This window comes from Carex rostrata, chromosome 1, assembly GCF_964058835.1.
Source record: "Carex rostrata chromosome 1, lpCarRost1.2, whole genome shotgun sequence".
NCBI lineage: Eukaryota > Viridiplantae > Streptophyta > Magnoliopsida > Poales > Cyperaceae > Carex > Carex rostrata.
The window spans coordinates 11674912-11693174 of NC_135918.1; the positions used below are offsets into that span (position 1 = coordinate 11674912).

The window sequence follows — 18263 nt, forward strand, 5'->3', positions numbered from 1 at the left end:
ATTCGAATCTCCTCCATTTGCGACCATGGCTGTGGTCCCTCTTATGTCCATCATATATAAAACTGAAATTATCTCCTTAAATATCACATGGAAAAATTAAAGTGAGTGTATAATACATATAATTACATCTACATTTACATGAATAAGAGGTCGAAGCAACTATATTGTTCGCCCCTCTTTCAAGGTTCTTTTTTTAAATCTCCGTTATGTTAGGTATCTTATGAGATTTTTAATTTGAACCTAATTTTATAGTGAATTGAAAGAAAAGGTTGCACCCCATTACACTTACTAAGTTACTCAAAAAAGAAAGAAGTTAAAACTAGAATAATAGTGCGGTGAATTTTGGTCTTCAAGCTGACTAATAACATTTTTCCGATAAGTCCTCTACAAGTCTGAAATATTAGCAAGTATATAAAATTTTTGAAAATTTTCTAAAAGAGATTGCATCTCTGGAAGACTGGAATACTTGAAACTTATATTTTTCTTTTTCTCCCAGCAAGAGAACTAGTTATGCTATTTAATAGGGGGCAAATTGAGAAAGCACCGAATGCAAAAACCAAAATTATGAAAGTGTAAGTTTATTGATGAAAAAAATAAAAAAGAATAACGTTCTTTTATTTTAATGAGGGAAACTAAGTTAGATTCCAGTTCCACAACTTGAAATCATTTAAAGTGAGACAAGAATACCGTAGTGACGATTGCATCAATTTATGTCATATTTCAACTATTGATTATATTAACCTATCACGAAATGTACCATGATTTATAAGGAATTCATTTTAAATTGCACAGAACACAGGGTGGAGCCTATGGAGAGGAAAACGAAGGAGCGCCGGAGAAGCTTTCCCAACAACTGGCCTTTTTATATATAGTATGGACCAATATACATTATTCATATTACCATAGCCTAATTCCTTTTTTTTTTTTTATTCAATTTATCAACTTTGGGTCTATGTCGAGTTTGAGTATTTCAAAATTTTCAGTTGGGCTGGACCTTCTGCATATTTTTTATCTTCTAGACTCTTTGTCGTTATATGAATAAACCTCACAATCGAATGTACCAGGAGAGTCACATAAACCGGTGCCCGGGATATAACAATCTGTCCACCTAAGTTATGCAACAACTAAATCACTAGTTCCCAATTCGGTGGTCCGATAGCATTAGATAGTGAGATCCAATTTTGTGGAGGGTGGGATTTTGTCTAAACATCTTTGGACAAAATCTCATCCAAAGTTGGACATAAACCATCCAATTTACATCATTTGTATTTTGTACAAACATTTAAATTCAAGAAATCATTTTAATTTATTTAATAGATACAATTATAGTACAAGCTATTTAATATTTTAATGGACAATGAATCGAACTCGATCTGATTTCTGATCATAATTATGAGTGAGTCTATGGTACTATGCATATTACGATTTGTTATCGTGCTACGGCTCTATATTTGAGTTTTCAAATTCTAACGGTCGATCCAAACCATTCATCTTGTTCTCCATGTTAATATGTGTTTGGAGACCAAATTTTACATTTTTTGAAATTTTTTTACTATTTTTTTAGATTTATTGAAAATCACTGTTTTTGGATGGTCCAGAATTTTCAGATCAAGTGATTTTCTAAATATCTAAAAAAATAGTAAATTTTTTTCAAAAAATGTAAAATTTGGTCTCCAAACACATATTAATATAGAGAACAAGATGAACGGTTCGGATCGACCGTTAGGATTTGAAAACTCAAATATAAAGCCGTAGCACGGTAACAACCCGTGATATGCATAGTACCATAGACTCACTCCATAATTATTGATCTGCATATAAATTTATGAGTAATCAAAATTATAAACTTCCATAAGAATGTAAAAAGACGTGTGAATCGCAACTACTCAAAACAATAGAGGTTATCTGAGAAAGACGCATACTTTCATCTATACTATACAATAATGAATATAAATAAGGTTACATATGCAGTTTTTCCTATGTTTAAAAATCAGGCTATAAAAGTAACGAAAAGAAAATAGATAAAATAAATAAAAATAGTAACAAGCACAAGCCAAAGAAAACTTTGTCAACAAAATATGCAAGATATCATGAATAAAATGCATCAGAGGTAATAATATTTCAATGTTCCATTTATCAAACATTTCAATATGAAATATATATAAGAAAATAACAAGCATTAAAGATATCTTTCGATTCTTCGCCTAATCACAAAATCATTTTTATATTAATTAACATTTAACAAACTAAGAACAAACGCAACTAAAGATATTAATCAATCCGTAAGATGGCATTTTGCCAACTTACCCTTAAAAGAAATTAATAAACCCAAAACCGCACATACTAAACACCAATTAAACCCTAACCAACCCCAAATCCCAAACCCCGGATCCGACTAACCGCCGAATCCGTACAAGGTCCTCCCCTGGCGCTTGAGCGCATACACCACGTCCATGGCAGTGACAGTCTTTCTCCTGGCGTGCTCAGTGTAAGTCACCGCATCTCTGATTACATTCTCGAGGAAGATCTTGAGAACTCCACGTGTCTCCTCGTAGATCAAGCCGCTGATACGCTTGACGCCACCACGCCTCGCCAACCGTCGGATGGCTGGTTTGGTAATACCCTGGATGTTGTCTCGGAGCACCTTCCTGTGTCGCTTGGCGCCTCCCTTACCTAGCCCCTTGCCTCCCTTGCCTCGTCCCGACATTGTCGCTGATTTTGAATCGGAGAGTTAGGGATTTGACTTGAGTGAAGATAGAAATAGAACAAGAAATTTCTATTTTTGTGAGATGGGACAGGGAAGACCGAAAGAGGTTTTGTATTAATAGGGAAGGATCAAAAGGGGGGCAAATGGGGAGGCGATCCGGGGATTGTGTAGAGAGCACTCTTGGATTAGAAATGAACGGACATGATTGGATTTGATAGGTGGTCCGGATCGTTGACGTGGTCAGTATTGAATAGGTGGGATTTTTTTGATAAACCATAATTAAGAAAATGTTTTTTACTGATCCAGCATGATTTTTTTTTTTTTTTCAAAAACCAGAAAGACCGGAGGAGCCCTCCGGTCTCACTTTTTTTCTTTCCTCAAGACCGGAGGAGCCATCCGGTCTCTCTATTATGGATTTTTTTTTTACTTTTTCCATTTTTTCCTATGCGGCGATCTGTGTAGCATCTCTATTTTTTATGTATATATAATATATGTATATGCGTATGTGTATGTATATCTATATATAATATATGTGTATGTGTATATATATATATGTATATATAGAGATAGGCTAATATGCTTTCGGTAGCACTTCGGCCGAAGTGCTACCGGTCCAATTTTCGTTTTTTAAAATTCAAACGGTCAATCCAAACCGTTCATCTTATTCTCCATATTAATATCTGTTTGGAGACCAAATTTTACATTTTTCTGAATTTTTTTACTATTTATTAAGTATTTTAAAAAATTGTTGATCCAACGGTGGCTGCACAAAACAGTAAAACCGTTGGATTAGCGATTTTCAAAGTGGCTTAATAAATAGTAAAAAAATTCAGAAAAATGTAAAATTTGGTCTCCAAACAGATATTAATATGGAGAATAAGATGAACGGTTTGGATCGACCGTTTGAATTTTAAAAATCGAAAATTGGACCGGTAGCACTTCGGCCGAAGTGCTACCGAAAGCATATTAGCTTATCTCTGTATATATATATATATATATATATAATATAATATAATATATGTATATAAGTATATATGTATATATAATATATGTGTGTATATATTAAAATCGCTATATCCATACTGTTGAATTTTGTACTCATTTTAAAAAATAGTAAAAAAATTTTAGAAAATATAAAATTTTATCTACATGCATATTTTAGCATAAAAATTATGTTGAACGGTTCGGATCGACAATTTGAACTTTGAAAGGAAAGATATAAAATATGAGGTATGAAAAATAAGAAATGCTACACAAATAGCCGCACAGAAAAAAAAAGTGAAAAAAAAGTAAAAAAAAAGTAAAAAAAAAAAAAAAAAAAAAAAAAAATTCAGACCGGACCAAGGCTCCGGTGTTGATAAAAAAAAGTATAAAAAAGTAAAAAAAAGTAAAAAAAATTTGGGACCGGAGCAAGGCTCCGGTCTTGAAAATATTTTTTGGTGAGATCTTCTGTGGCTTTCGTTAAATTTTCAATAAATTTTGAAATAAAAATAGAGAGACCGGAGGGTTCCTCCGGTCTTGAGAAAAGAAAAAAAGTGAGACCGGAGGGCTCCTCCGGTCCTTCTGATTTTTGAAAAAAAAAAAACAATCATGCTGGATCAGTAAAAACATTTTCTTAATTATGGTTTATCAAAAAAATCTGAATAGGTGGGCCGGATGGAAATAAATCTGCTATTATTCCGATTTCAAATGTTCAATTTTTTTCATCGAAATAAGTTTTTGGTGCGTCAATTTCAACAAAGGGAGAATTTCATGTATCCCCCTCAAAAACTTCAATATTACGTATTTCCCCCTCAAAAAATTATAATAACATATTTACCTTTCAAAATATTAGAAACTCACATATTTACCCAAAATCAATAAAATAATAAAATTTAACACTAAAAATTTAATAAACAATATTTATTAATGAAATATGACCATTATGCCCTCCCTTCTTCCTCTCCTTTCTCTTTCTATCTGTGCTGCTCCAATTTCCTCGTATCCAACAAATCTCCCAAAATTCTTGACGTCAAATTGGCATTAATTCTCAATAAATATCTAGATGATTTTCCTCCCAGTAATCCAAAACATAGATTTTATGAATTTAATTAATCAAACCGTGTGAATGCATAATTTCTATTCAAATTTTGAGATTTGGCAGGATAAATACTCGAAAAATAAACAAAAGCTTTCTCAAACCACCTGTTGCATAATTTTTGTATACTTCAGGAAAATTAATTAATCAAAATATCTTCTTTTTTTATCATCTAAAGCTCGTAGGCAATCCCTTTTATTAAACAAAAAGTTACATAGGTTACATTTGCATATAAGAATTGAAATTTACTATCTACTCCAATTTACCAGTAAAATACCAGTATCTCCTTGACTGCTTTTTTTATCCTGATACACTAGCCCATTGCCCTTAAGCACTTTACAGGAGCTACTGTCTGCTCAGAATTGAAATTTTGCAAAATAGTCCATGTTTTATCCCAAGAGTACAATCTACCCTTGTTTAGCCAAAGAGTGAGCTATTCTACCCCGAAATTCCATGAATGCATTTGGCTTGGTGAGTACACACACTAGAAAGTTCATTTGCTGAGGCCTTTTCTTGATCACATCATTGTCGGGATACTCGTCGAAAGTTGCCGGAGCTTCAAAGACCATTGAACTCTGGATCGTGAAAGTTGGTTAGAATAGTTGGGAGGGGAAGAGAACTGGAGTGGACGGACACAGAGAGAAAGAGCAAATAAGGGATGGCATAATGGTCATATTACATCAATAAATATTGTTTATTAAATTTTAAGTGTTAAATTTTATTATATTATTGATTTTGGGTAAATATGTGAGTTTCTAATATTTTGAAGGGTAAATATGTTATTACAATTTTTTGAGGGGGAAATACGTAATATTGAAGCTTTTGAGGGGGATACAGGAAATTCCCCCTTCAACAAAAATCAACGGTTAGGATCTGAATAGCATGTTCCTGTTATCCGAATAACAGCAGATTTATTTCCGGGCCGGATAGGATACGGATTTGGTTTTTTTGCAATTTAGTCGTTAAATATTTGATGCACAAATCTATCTGGGGCTGTTTGGCAACACTCCTTAATCCTAATTAGAATTAAGTCCTTAAGAAGTTTAAGAAACCGGTGTTCGGTAAATTAAAGGAAGGGATAACGGATTAAGGAAGCTAAAGGAGAGGGAGAAGGTACCTTAAGAAATGAACAGCGGATTAAGATCTGGACAAAAGGAGGCTAAAAGATGTAAACTTAATCCATGCTAAGAAACCGGTATTCGACAGAATTAAGCAGTTAAGGAAACTAAAGGATGCTCCTTTAGCCTTAATCCAGCCGAACAACCCCTCAGGAAAAATATGGATTTTACCTTTTACCAACATTTGATTGATAAATCGTAGTTACAGAGTTTGTACTATCGTAAAAAAGTGAAAAATTACAAGAGTCCAATTATCCAATACCTTTAGACAAGAAGAGAAAATTAAAGGGAAATAGAAACGAATGAAATTAATTACAGAAATTTCCAAAAAAAGTCTCTGAAAATTTTAAATTTAAATTTAAATAATTAAACAGTCTTTTTGAAGTTGTCGAACAGGATCCTTGTACCTTGCTGTGCCAGTACAAAGGCCCCGGCTCCTGTAGCTAGGACTGGCAAAAAAGCTTGTGGCTCGTAACTCGCTTGGTATTTGCCCGTGACTCGATCGGTAACAGCTCGTTCATTAGTGGATTGAGTTTGGCATGGCTTGGTACGAGTCAACTCGGTCGTTAACGAGCTGTTTAATATATATAGTTTAATAGTTTAATCGGATCCGTTCACTTCATATTGGAAATATTATGGTCTATGGATATTATAGCCAGTGTTATGGTAATTGCACTTTAGATTATGTTTAAGTTGATTGGTAATTTTGTATGGAATACGTATGAATTAATTACAAGCAACTAAGCTAATTTGTATGAATTTGTTTGATTTGATATGCATGAATTTATTTAGTGAATATGTTTGTATGAATTTAGAATTTCGATATATTTGTATGTATGAATTTAGCTGTAAACTTAATTTATAGTAGTTGATTTGCTTAATTACAGTTGAATTAATAGTATTCCTCAGTAATTAGTCATATAAATATTATTTTGTTTTAGTCATAATTGATAAGATGTGTTATGAAAATTTAAGATATAGCAGGAAATAAAATATACAAATTTATAAATCTGCTAAGCTAGTAATGAGCTAGCTCGGCTCGCTCGGATAAGTCACGAGTCGGTCTTGAGCAATAATTTTAGCTCGGAACCTAAAATTCAAACTCGCTCGCTCAGCTTGATACACGAACAAGCTGAGTATGAGTGTGGTCTTGAGCAATAGTTTTAAAAAATATCCAATGCAGAGTTATTTTTAAAATTAAGTTTTTTTTAGAGTATTAATAAAAATGGCCGCAAGAATCATGTCGTGCAAAAAAAAAAAAATGCATTTCTTGCACGTCGTTCATATTTTATTTTCTCCAACTTCAAGATATCTGACACCTATCAAGAAATTATCCCATCATATTTGTTGGATCAAATCTCGGACATCATTAATCGACACTCTAATAATGCATATATATTTTCATTTTCAAAGTTTAAATAGTTAATTTAAATTGTTAAACATATTCTTCTTATGAAAATATACTTAAAAACTGATTTTTTTTTTTTATAATATATTTATTAGTTTTTAGATAGAGAGAAAATTATTATTTTCGGATGGTCCAAATTGTTTCGATCAAGCAAGTTTCTACTTACGTAAATTCAAATAAATAGAAAATTTAATTTTCAAATATATTTTCATATTTAACGGTTCGAATCGGTTATTTGAATTTTAAAAATAGAGATATGGATCCATTGCACGTGTTGAATTGTGCAAATTACCATTGCCTCACTCTTCTAGAGTTCTTAAATGTCAAAAAAAAAAAAACGGGGGGGGGGGGGGGGGGGGGGGGGAGGCCGAGGGGAATGGTTTAAAAAGGCTTTAATTTGAAGTGAGGATAAAAGGTGAAAAGATATAATTATGACTAATTTTATCTTAATTTTCATGCTAAAAAATATATTGATACTTATCATTTGATATATAAAATGAAAAATCTCTATTGTTTCCTAACATAGACATAAAATGTTATGAATATCAAGGGGGGGAAAATTTGATATTAAACTTCGTGGGATTGAGAAAATAATCTCTAATCTAAATTACACAGCAAGAAATACGTACAACAAATTTGTTATTCAATAAAAAGTAATGAAAACTTATTAATTTTTATATTTAACCATGACAGACTTAAAAGGTATAAAATATTATGCTTCTTTTGCTCGAAATAATAAAACAAACATGAAGAAAATTAATATTTATATACGCGCCATGAGATACATAGTAAAGAAGAGAATTTATTTTGATTCTTTAAAAATATCACACATATACAATAAGTGCAAAATGAGAAAATCAATTACTCAAATGATTTTTTTTAAATTGTTCGTAAATTGTGTGCTTGTGAAAAAATAGTTTTTGAATTTGGCACACGTGGTGGGCATTTTGCTTGTCAATTAGTTCACAAATTATAAATGTATAGACCGAGTGTAAATGAGAAAATCAATTGTTCAAATAGTTTTTCAAAAATTGTGTGCTCCTGCAAAAATGATTTTTGAATTTGGCACACACGATGAGCATTTTGCCGTCAATTAGTTCACAATTTATAGTTGCATAGACCGAGCGCAAATGAGAGAATTAATTGCTCAAATGGTATTCCAAATATTGTGAGCTCTTGCAAAAATATTTTTGAATTTGACACATGCGCTGGTCATTTTGCTCGTCAATCAATTCACGAATTATAATTGTATAGATCGAGTGCAAATGAGAAAGCAATTGCTCAAATGGTTTTCTAAAAAAATTGTGCTCTTGCAAAAAGTGATTTTTGAATTTGACATGCGGTGGGCATTTTGCTCCTCAATCAGTTGACAAATTATAGTTTTATAGACCGAGTACAAATGAGAAAATCAATTGTTCAAATGGTTTTTCAAAAATTGAGTGCTCTTGCAAAAATATTTTTTGAATTTGTCACACACACTGGGCATTTTTCTCGTCAATCAGTTCACGATTTAAGTTGTATAGACCAAGTGCAAATGAGAAAATCAATTGCTCAAATGGTTTTCTAAAAAAATTTGTGCTCTTGCAAAAGTGATTTTTGAATTTGACACACACGGTGGGCATTTTGCTCCTCAATCCGTTGACGAATTATAGTTTTATAGACCGAGTACAAATGAGAAAATCAATTGTTCAAATGGTTTTCCAAAAATTGAGTGCCCTTGCAAAAATATTTTTTGAATTTGTCACACGCACTGGGCATTTTGCTCGTCAATCAGTTCACGAATTAAGTTGTATAGACCGAGTGCAAATGAGAAAATCAATTGCTCAAATGGTTTTCTAAAAAAAATTGTGGTCTTGGAATTTGACACACACGGTGGGCATTTTGCTCCTCAATCAGTTGACGAATTATAGTTGTATAGACCGAGTGCAAATAAGAAAACAAATTGTTCAAATGGTTTTCCAAAAATTGAGTGCTCTTGCAAAAATGGTTTTTGAATTTGATACGTGCTAGGCATTTTGCTCGTCAATCAGTTCACGAATTAAATTGTATAGACCGAGTGCAAATGAGAAAATCAATTGCTCAAATGGTTTTCTAAAAAAAAATGTGCTCTTGGAATTTGATACACACGGTGGGCATTTTGCTCCTCAATCAGTTGACAAATTATAGTTGTATAGACCGAGTGCAAATAAGAAAATAAATTGTTCAAATGGTTTTCCAAAAATTGAGTGCTCTTGCAAAAATGATTTTTGAATTTGACATGCGCTAGGCATTTTGCTCGTCAATCAGTTCACGAATTAAATTGTATAGACCGAGTGCAAATGAGAAAATCAATTGCTCAAATGGTTTTCTAAAAAAAATTGTGCTCTTGGAATTTGACACACACGGTGGGCATTTTGCTCCTCAATCAGTTGACGAATTATAGTTGTATAGACCGAGTGCAAATAAGAAAATAAATTGTTCAAATGGTTTTCCAAAAATTGAGTGCTCTTGCAAAAATGGTTTTTGAATTTGATACGCGCTAGGCATTTTGCTTGTCAATCAGTTCACGAATTAAATTGTATAGACCGAGTGCAAATGAGAAAATCAATTTCTCAAATGGTTTTCTAAAAAAAATTGTGCTCTTGGAATTTGACACACACGGTGGGCATTTTGCTCCTCAATCAGTTGACGAATTATAGTTGTATAGACCGAGTGCAAATAAGAAAATAAATTGTTCAAATGGTTTTCCAAAAATTGAGTGCTCTTGTAAAAATGATTTTTGAATTTGGCACGCGCTAGGCATTTTGCTCGTCAATCAGTTCACGAATTAAATTGTATAGACCGAGTGCAAATGAGAAAATCAATTGCTCAAATGGTTTTCTAAAAAAAATTGTGCTCTTGGAATTTGACACACACGGTGGGCATTTTGCTCCTCAATCAGTTGATAAATTATAGTTGTATAGACCGAGTGCAAATGAGAAAATCAATTGTTCAAATGGTTTTCCAAAAATTGAGTGCTCTTACAAAAATGGTTTTTGAATTTGACATGCGCTGGGCATTTTACTCGTCAATCAGTTCACGAATTAAGTTGTATAGACTGAGTGCAAATGAGAAAATCAATTGCTCAAATGGTTTTAAAAGAAAATTGTGTGCTTCTGGTCATTGTACTTGTCTATCCAACGGTTGTGACAACTTATATCTTCCTATATATATATATAAAGGGCTAGGGTTTAATACCTCCTATATATACATTGTCAAGATTTTATTCTCAGGCGGCGATATAGATGAAATCAAATTATCTTAGTTATTATTTCGATCCTCTAACAATGGAAGTTTTGACTGATTCGTTATCACTGTAAGTAATCTTATCTCGCCTTATTATTTTTAATTTTTAATCTTTTTATATTTGTGCGTTAAATATATCCTAGTATTATTTAAACGTCCATCATGAGCGGACCAACTTTAAAAAAAAAATAAGAATGATCAGTTACTGTACCAAAGGTTAATACCAATATGATGATCTAATATAATCAAAGATTTTGAATATAGGGATTCAAAATAGAATAATTTGTATATTTTTATTAGTTTTAATTGTATGATATTTTTTGTTGTTCTTTTACAATATGTCCTATTTCAATGCACATGCACAATACTGGTAACATAATAATTACTATATATTTAGATTAAAAGAACTGAATGAAAAATAAAATGATGTATGATACTTTTTATAGTTTCCTATTAGGTGGCAAGGTAGAAGAGGGTAAGATTTTCCTATAAATTGAAAAAATATACTTCTGTTCTTAAGACACTGTAATTATTGCAAATATAATTGACCTCCTTCAAAAAATTAAATAAAATTATATTATTCCTTCCTTCTCCAGTAAGGTTTTGTTTTTACCTCTGTCTTGTTAGGTTTCTTAATAAATTTATAATTTGAACCTAATTTTATTGTGAATTAAAAAAAAAGCCGCACCACATTACAGTTACTAAGTTAAAATTAGAATAATAGTGAGGTGAATTTTTGTCTACAAGCTGGCCAATAATGTTTTGTAGATAAGTTCTCTACAAGTCTGAAATATTTAAGCAAGTATAATATGTATAAAAATTTCAAAAATAGATTGCATGATCTCTAGAATTTTAGAAACTTTTATTTTTCGTTTTCACCTTGAAGAGAACTAGTTAAGCTATTTAGGTCCTTTTCGGTTGCATTACTGTTAACTACAGTTTTTTTTTTTTTTCCCAACCTTAAAAAAAAACAGTCTAACTAAGTTAAATTCCACAATTTGAAATCATCCAAGGTGGGCCTACGGGCTTACATGATCAAAACACAAACAAATTAGAATGTGCTATCATAATGCTAATTTTTCATAATAAACGCTATCATAATGCTACACAGGATTTTTTTTTTTCTTTAAATTCTTGAAAATATTCATCTGCAAAAATGGAATTTCATGTAAATGATTTGCAAAACTATAAAATATTACAAAAAAAATTGGTATAAGTATAACAAAAGAAAATTTGTCCTCATTTTGAACTGTTTAGTGAAGTAAACATTGCTCAAGTTCTCATTCCACTTGAAATGCTGAGTTCATTTACCTACATCTCCAGGGAGTTCTTTTGAAATAAACCATTTATCTCTTAGGTGGCCAAAAGCTTGCTTCTGTCTTAATAACTTGCAAGAGAATTTCAATGCCTGTTGCAAAATATGTTCATCTGGAAGCATGATTTGAGAAGCCCTGTTCAAAGCTTTATTTGACTGCCCTGCAAAGCAGAAGAACTCTCCATCCTTCACAAAATGGTTAAATACGCTTAAAATAATTAAACAGTAAAATCATTATCATTTTTCTCTTCACCTATAAAAGGACCGATGATAAACCTCCTAATGCACAATTTTTAAAATTTAGATAGTGCAGAAATGAGCTTAAGGGAACATCTCTTGGAGGGAAATAAAGTTTGAATTTTGTGCTCCTAATAGGGTTGCCAGAATTTTGATAAGGTATGTCATCTTAACAATTAAGTGTTAATTTTTTTTTCTGTTTCAGTTTTGATTCTATCATTCTTAGGCTTATACAATAACACTTTTTCTCCCCAAATAATTAATAATAATAAAAAAGTTGGTGATATTTATCTGCTTCAATTTGTTAAATTGATTGATTTGTTTTTCAATTATTTCAACATATACTAAAATCCATCGCTATTCAAATTTCTAGCTCTCTGTATGTACCCCTTCTCTTTATCAATTTAGTTTACATCTTTAATATAACACGTTATCCACTATCATTTTGCAAACTGTTTTCTGAACTATATATTAATTATTGATTTTCCTTAAATTAGGTATGCTTTGATCTACACCGATCAATTTGTTCGATGATGATTGCACATTTTGCCATTCATTTAGGACCACTGAGGTTAGAAGCATCCAATTCCTTTTCCTTTCTTTGATATTTAATTTTATTACCTTATTTTGGTGGAAAGGCTGGTATTACCTTATTTAGGTTAGAAAATCCAGACCATTTTTTAAATCCGGCACAAATCTCAAAACGAACCCACATCGACAATAGACACTGAATTTCTGTTGGTCCGGCTATGATTAAATCCAAACCGTTCATTCCTTATTGAATCCTCCTAGCTCTGTTGGTTTGGTGTGGCCGGTCACCCTAAAATTGCCTCTCTCAAAGTAATTATATTGATACACTATTGAAGCAAATAAAACTATAAGCCACTGTTTAGGCAACCAAAACCCAGTTACAATATATACAAACCATGAATGCTAATTATCACTTGTATTTCTGGCAAACTAACAGCTGCTGATCACCCTTCTCTCTTGGCGATCCTCAGCACGACAGAGCAGGAGAAACTTCCATTTTAACTATGCGATGAAAACAAAGGCAAGGAGAAGATGAAGAGATTAATGGAGAAGGAAACAATGAAGATTATGGTGAAGAAAAAGAAGGAATCTGTAAGCAATTGGATAAAGAAAAAAAAGACGAAAATTGGACTAAGTTTAGAAGTGTTTAAATGAACTATAGATGTAATATTGACCGATGTTGTAAATTGAACTATATATAACAAAAATTATATTGAAAATACACTTTTTAGGACTTTCTAGTAGCCATATTTCTTTCTTTTCTATTCCACTAAGAACAATAAATTAACATTAACAATATTAATCATGAATATATCAAAATATTTGGCGAGTGTCATGTACTTATCCAAACTCTATTGTGTCTTTTACAGATACAACCAATCATTTTATGTTTTTTCTTATTCAATTTCTAAATTTCTATCTATTGAGAGATAGTGGATGCCTTTAGCAAACCAGACAAATGACTTAGGTTGAACACCAGTAAACGAGAGTTTGAGGTTGTAGATCTAAGAACGTGAAATTGCAATTCCTTCTTACCAGGTTCATTAAGTCAATAAACGAGAGTTGAGGTTTAGGAACATTAGGTACGGTCAATAAATCCTTACACAAGTGAAAAACTCAGGATCAGGTCAAATGCTGCATTCACTCGAGGACCACGCGAGTCGCATGGGAGACCACGCGGGTCGCGTCACAAGGGTCGCGTGAAGGTCCAGAGAGGCAGAGTTGAGGATGAAATCTGAAACCCTGGAAACTTCATTTTAATTCAAGTACAACCAAACGTTTATTTGCTGTTATTTTCTGTTATTGAATTTAGGAATTTAAACAAATCAAACCAAACTTGTCTCACTTCTAGTACCTAACTGAGATAAGTAGGGATCCAGAGTTGAACTGTACCGTCCCTGTGGATCGATACCTGATTATACTCTTAAACAAAAGTTGTATACTTGCAACCCAATTCGAAAGCTAAATCACAGTTTAAAAGGGTATATAGCTAGCTGTACCTGAAACTTTGTGTATACGCTTGCGTGTGAAGAAGTTTTGGCGCCGTTGCCGGGGACGGCAATCATTTCTTTTCTGGATTTTGACTTATCCAAGTTAATCTAGATTTTAATCTGTATCCTTACTTTTATTTTTCTCATTTTACAAAATTGGCATTCTTACCCCCTTCCATAGATAACTACCAATTGAGGACCAAAATCAACTACTACTTGAGGAGCAAATGACTAGTTTTTGACGAAACTCCTCCAACTGACATTGATCCTGCATAGTCATCTCTTGACGCGACCAGTGTCCCAGTTGAAGCGACTCGCATCATACCTGAACCGACCCGCATCGAGCTATGAAGTGTCCTTCCGAAACAGAAACATGCAGCTGGCTTGATGTGGTCGATCAATTGGCCAAAGAACAAACTCGTAAGCAATACGGACCGGATGTATCTGATACACGAATAATTATGGGTTATTCCGATTATTTGGCTGATTTGCAGGAGAAGATGTGTGCAGAAACGAATTTTGACAATCTGGAGGATCTGATACACGGACCGGATGAATCCCACGTGGGCCGCGTGCCACAGTCCGAAGGCCTTGAAAATAGAGAACGAGGGTCTGATGAAGCTGACGCGAGGTTCTCACGCGACCCGAGTGAACCTGACGCGGACCGCGTCAAGGCCCACACAGAGCCACTGACTCCTGAGCCCAAGCCTCTTTCAGCTAACCTCAGCTATGAGTTCCCAGACCCAAATAAATCTTGTCCTGTGGTTTTAAATGCAGACCTCGACCCAGCTCGCATCCTCAGATTCTTGGAGGATTTGAAAGCTCAGCAAACTGTGATTGAGAACTTGATCGAGAAGGTAATAGGCACTCATCCAGCCACATGCAAGCTCGGGACTTTACCAGCAAACCAGCACACAGTCCGTACACCTCCGAAGTGGGCGCTCTGCCCAGATCCACCCGACCGATTTGTTCAGGATCTATCCGATCCTGTTTCAACGAAAACTTAGCGGAAGCCGGTCAAGCTCGAGACCTAAAACAAGCGCTCCTTGGGAGGCAGCCCAAGTATATTCTTTTCATTTTTCTTTGTTTTGTTCTGCGTGATTTTCATTTCTTTGTTTAGCATTTCCAGTTATTCTACACTTAGTTCATTTCAAATAATTGATGCGACCCTCGTTGAAGTCGATGCAACTCGCGTCAGAGTCCCTGCTTGCCGAGCAACGCGACTCCCATTGTCACAGTGCAAATGCTGAGGCTTCACACGACACAAGTATCCTTCGATGCGACTCGCATCATACCTGAAGCGACCTGCATGAGAACTGACGTGACTCGCGTTGTCTTCAACCGACGCGGCATTAATAAGGCGCGTCACCCAAGCGACGCGACTTCTACTCCTTAAACCGTCCCTTTCTTCATTTTTCCTCCACTGCAAACACGAGAGCAAGAGAGACAGAGAGAAGGAGAGCAAGAAAGAAAGAGAGAAGGAGAGCAGGAGAGAAAGAGAGAAGGAGAGCAGAAAAGAGGGAGAGAGAGCGAGACCCCTGAGATCTCCTCCATTGTCGAGCCCATCCCGCCTTCATCCGAGTTGTTTCTGCCATTGTTGCGCCTCGAGCTCTTTTGATGCGACCCGCTTCACAGTCCACGCGACTCGCGTTACCCCGACGCGCCTCGCAACAACTCTCACGCGCCTCGCATCAGGGTTTTTCCAGAACAACCAAATGTTCAACGAGCGTCGATCTAAGCACAACCAAGAGCGTAGGCAGCGCTTAGTCCGAGAACAACAAGAACTTCTCGCCTAACAATAACAACAGATGGCCGCCCGCTCGCAATCTCCCGCATCTGACTCTCACGCATCTGATTCTAGTACTCATTCTCGTTTTTCTTCTCATAATTCTTCTTATCACCCTTCTTCTTCTTCCCATGCTGAGACAGGTTCTAATGTCAAGTACGTCTCGGAGGATTCTGACGCCGTGTCTGCTAAGTACACTCCTCGGGCTGAGCAGTACCCCGCTCCACATTTCTTCTTCATGGGGCGTGGCATCTTCGAGCGTTTGACCATTTGCGGCAGCGTAGATTTGAGAACACGCGCCGTATCAATTTTGAGGTCCTCCACGCATTAGGAGTCTACGTGGATTTCACCCGCCTCACACAAAGGATTGGGTTTTCTGCTGCGTTCTGGTTTATCTAGCGCAACTCCTACGATGAGCTTACTCTCGAGTTCCTTTCTTCTCTTAAGCTCAGGTATGACATTGAAAACCAACCTTACATCAAATTTTAAATGCGCAATCAGATTTGGCGTGTAGGTGTCTATAAGCTCCGAGAGTGGTTCGAGTTTCCACCAAACCCTAATACCCAGTCAGATTTGGCGTGTAGGTGTCTACAAGGACCATTTCTAGCGCTTGATCACTGGTATGCAGACAGCTACCAGCAACCAATACTGTGGTCTCGCCATCCCTCACCCAGTCCTTCGCTGCATCCAGCGAGCCCTAGCCAACACTATCTTCGTACGAGGCGAGACGGTTGCTAGAGCTAACGAGGAGGATCTCCAGTTGCTAGACCACATGCTCCGTCGCGACGTGGAGTTAGAGCGGCCCGACCTGATGCTCTTCATGGTCCAACACTGGATCAGCATACAACAGAATAAGAAGGTGGGTGGATCCATCCACATCGGCGCCTATGTCACTCTCATCGCTGACAAGTTAGGCGTATCGACCGAGGGCTTCACTCTCTCCAAGGGTCGGATTCTTATGGATGCAAAAGCCTACCAGTCAGCGGCTTTCATCAAGATTGTGCGTGGCCCTGCCAACCACCGAGACCAGTACTTTTGGCGCCTGAAGAATGGTACTTAGTATCATATGCCCATCCGAGCGCCTATCTCCTATGATAATGAGAGCACCTGGCTTTTCACTGGACCACAGCCAGCTGAGCGGGCACCATCACCACCACTTGCCCCATTTCACCCGTCTTCTCCAGTCGAGCGAGCCCCATCACCATTTGCTCCATTCCACCCCCCTTCTTCTCCTATTGCTGACGTGGATATGACTGATGTCCCTAGCTCATCTCATCAGGTCCCTGCCTCCACCTCTACAGCAGCTCCTTCTCACCCACCCGACCCCACCATCCAGGATTTGTATAGCCTTATCTCTGCCATGCAGGCTACTCAGATCGATATGCGGGCTACTTAGCTTGATATTCAGGCCTCTCTGATAGAGCAGGGTGACACACTCCAGGATATCCGGATGGACTTGGCATCTCAGGACACGAGGCTTGAGGCGCTTGAGGGGCAGATGCAGGACTAGCGTTTTTATGAGGACCATGGGTACTAGCCCGATCACCCACCTCCACATCACTGATCAGGTTCGTTTTTCCTTTTCCCCTTGCTTTGCTTTTCTTTATCTTTGGGTCTTGGAGCATTGAGGGCAATGCTCGGACTAAGCTTGGGGGGAAGACTTTACATTTTGACTTTACATTTTAGGATTTAGTTGTTCTTACTTTTCTTGCATATAATTTTTTTTTTTTTGCATGAGTTTCTTATTAGGAATTTAATGTAAACCATTTGGTTAATGATTGACCTGGCCTTGAACTGATTAGAACTAACACCATGGTTGACCACTTAAAATTGATTAGATTGAGATTGTTTTGTGAAATTGAAAAGACAAAAACCTGAATCGTATCGAAAAAATATTCGGAATCTGAACTGTACCCTTAAAAATAGGGAAATGAGATTTAAAATAAAGAAAGATTGGGATATTCATTGGTATGAGAGAATACTAGTGGATGTGTGTATTCATGGTATATGCAAATAAAAAAAAAAAGAATTGAAAAGATGGAGAAAATAAGAGTACTGGCAATAAGTCCCTAGGGGCGCCTTTGAGCTCGTCTCCCAATATAAAAAAAAAGAGTACTGGCACAATCCACTTGGATGCCTTTGAACTCGATAGAACATTAACAGACTTTTGCATATATCAACACACTAAGTCTGCAACCTTCTGACCTAAACTTGTTCCAAGCTTGGGGGAGACAAACTTGTTAAAATCACCACAAAACGAGGGTATAGCTTCAGTTAAAGAATGAATATTGATAAGATTCGAGTTATTAGTCTTTTCGAATATCAAAGCA

At 35.5% G+C, this 18263-nt stretch overlaps 1 protein-coding gene across 1 annotated transcript; it reads right to left on the reverse strand.

Moving 5' to 3' along the window:
- Positions 1-2174: 2174 nt before the first annotated feature.
- On the reverse strand, positions 2175-2804 carry LOC144558699 (histone H4). The gene is made up of 2 exons (XM_078307547.1): positions 2352-2804; positions 2175-2262 (listed from the first exon to the last, which is right to left on the reverse strand). The coding sequence occupies exon 1, from the start codon at positions 2705-2707 to the stop codon at positions 2396-2398; it is 312 nt and encodes a 103-aa protein (XP_078163673.1). The 5' UTR covers positions 2708-2804; the 3' UTR covers positions 2175-2262; positions 2352-2395.
- Positions 2805-18263: the final 15459 nt, after the last annotated feature.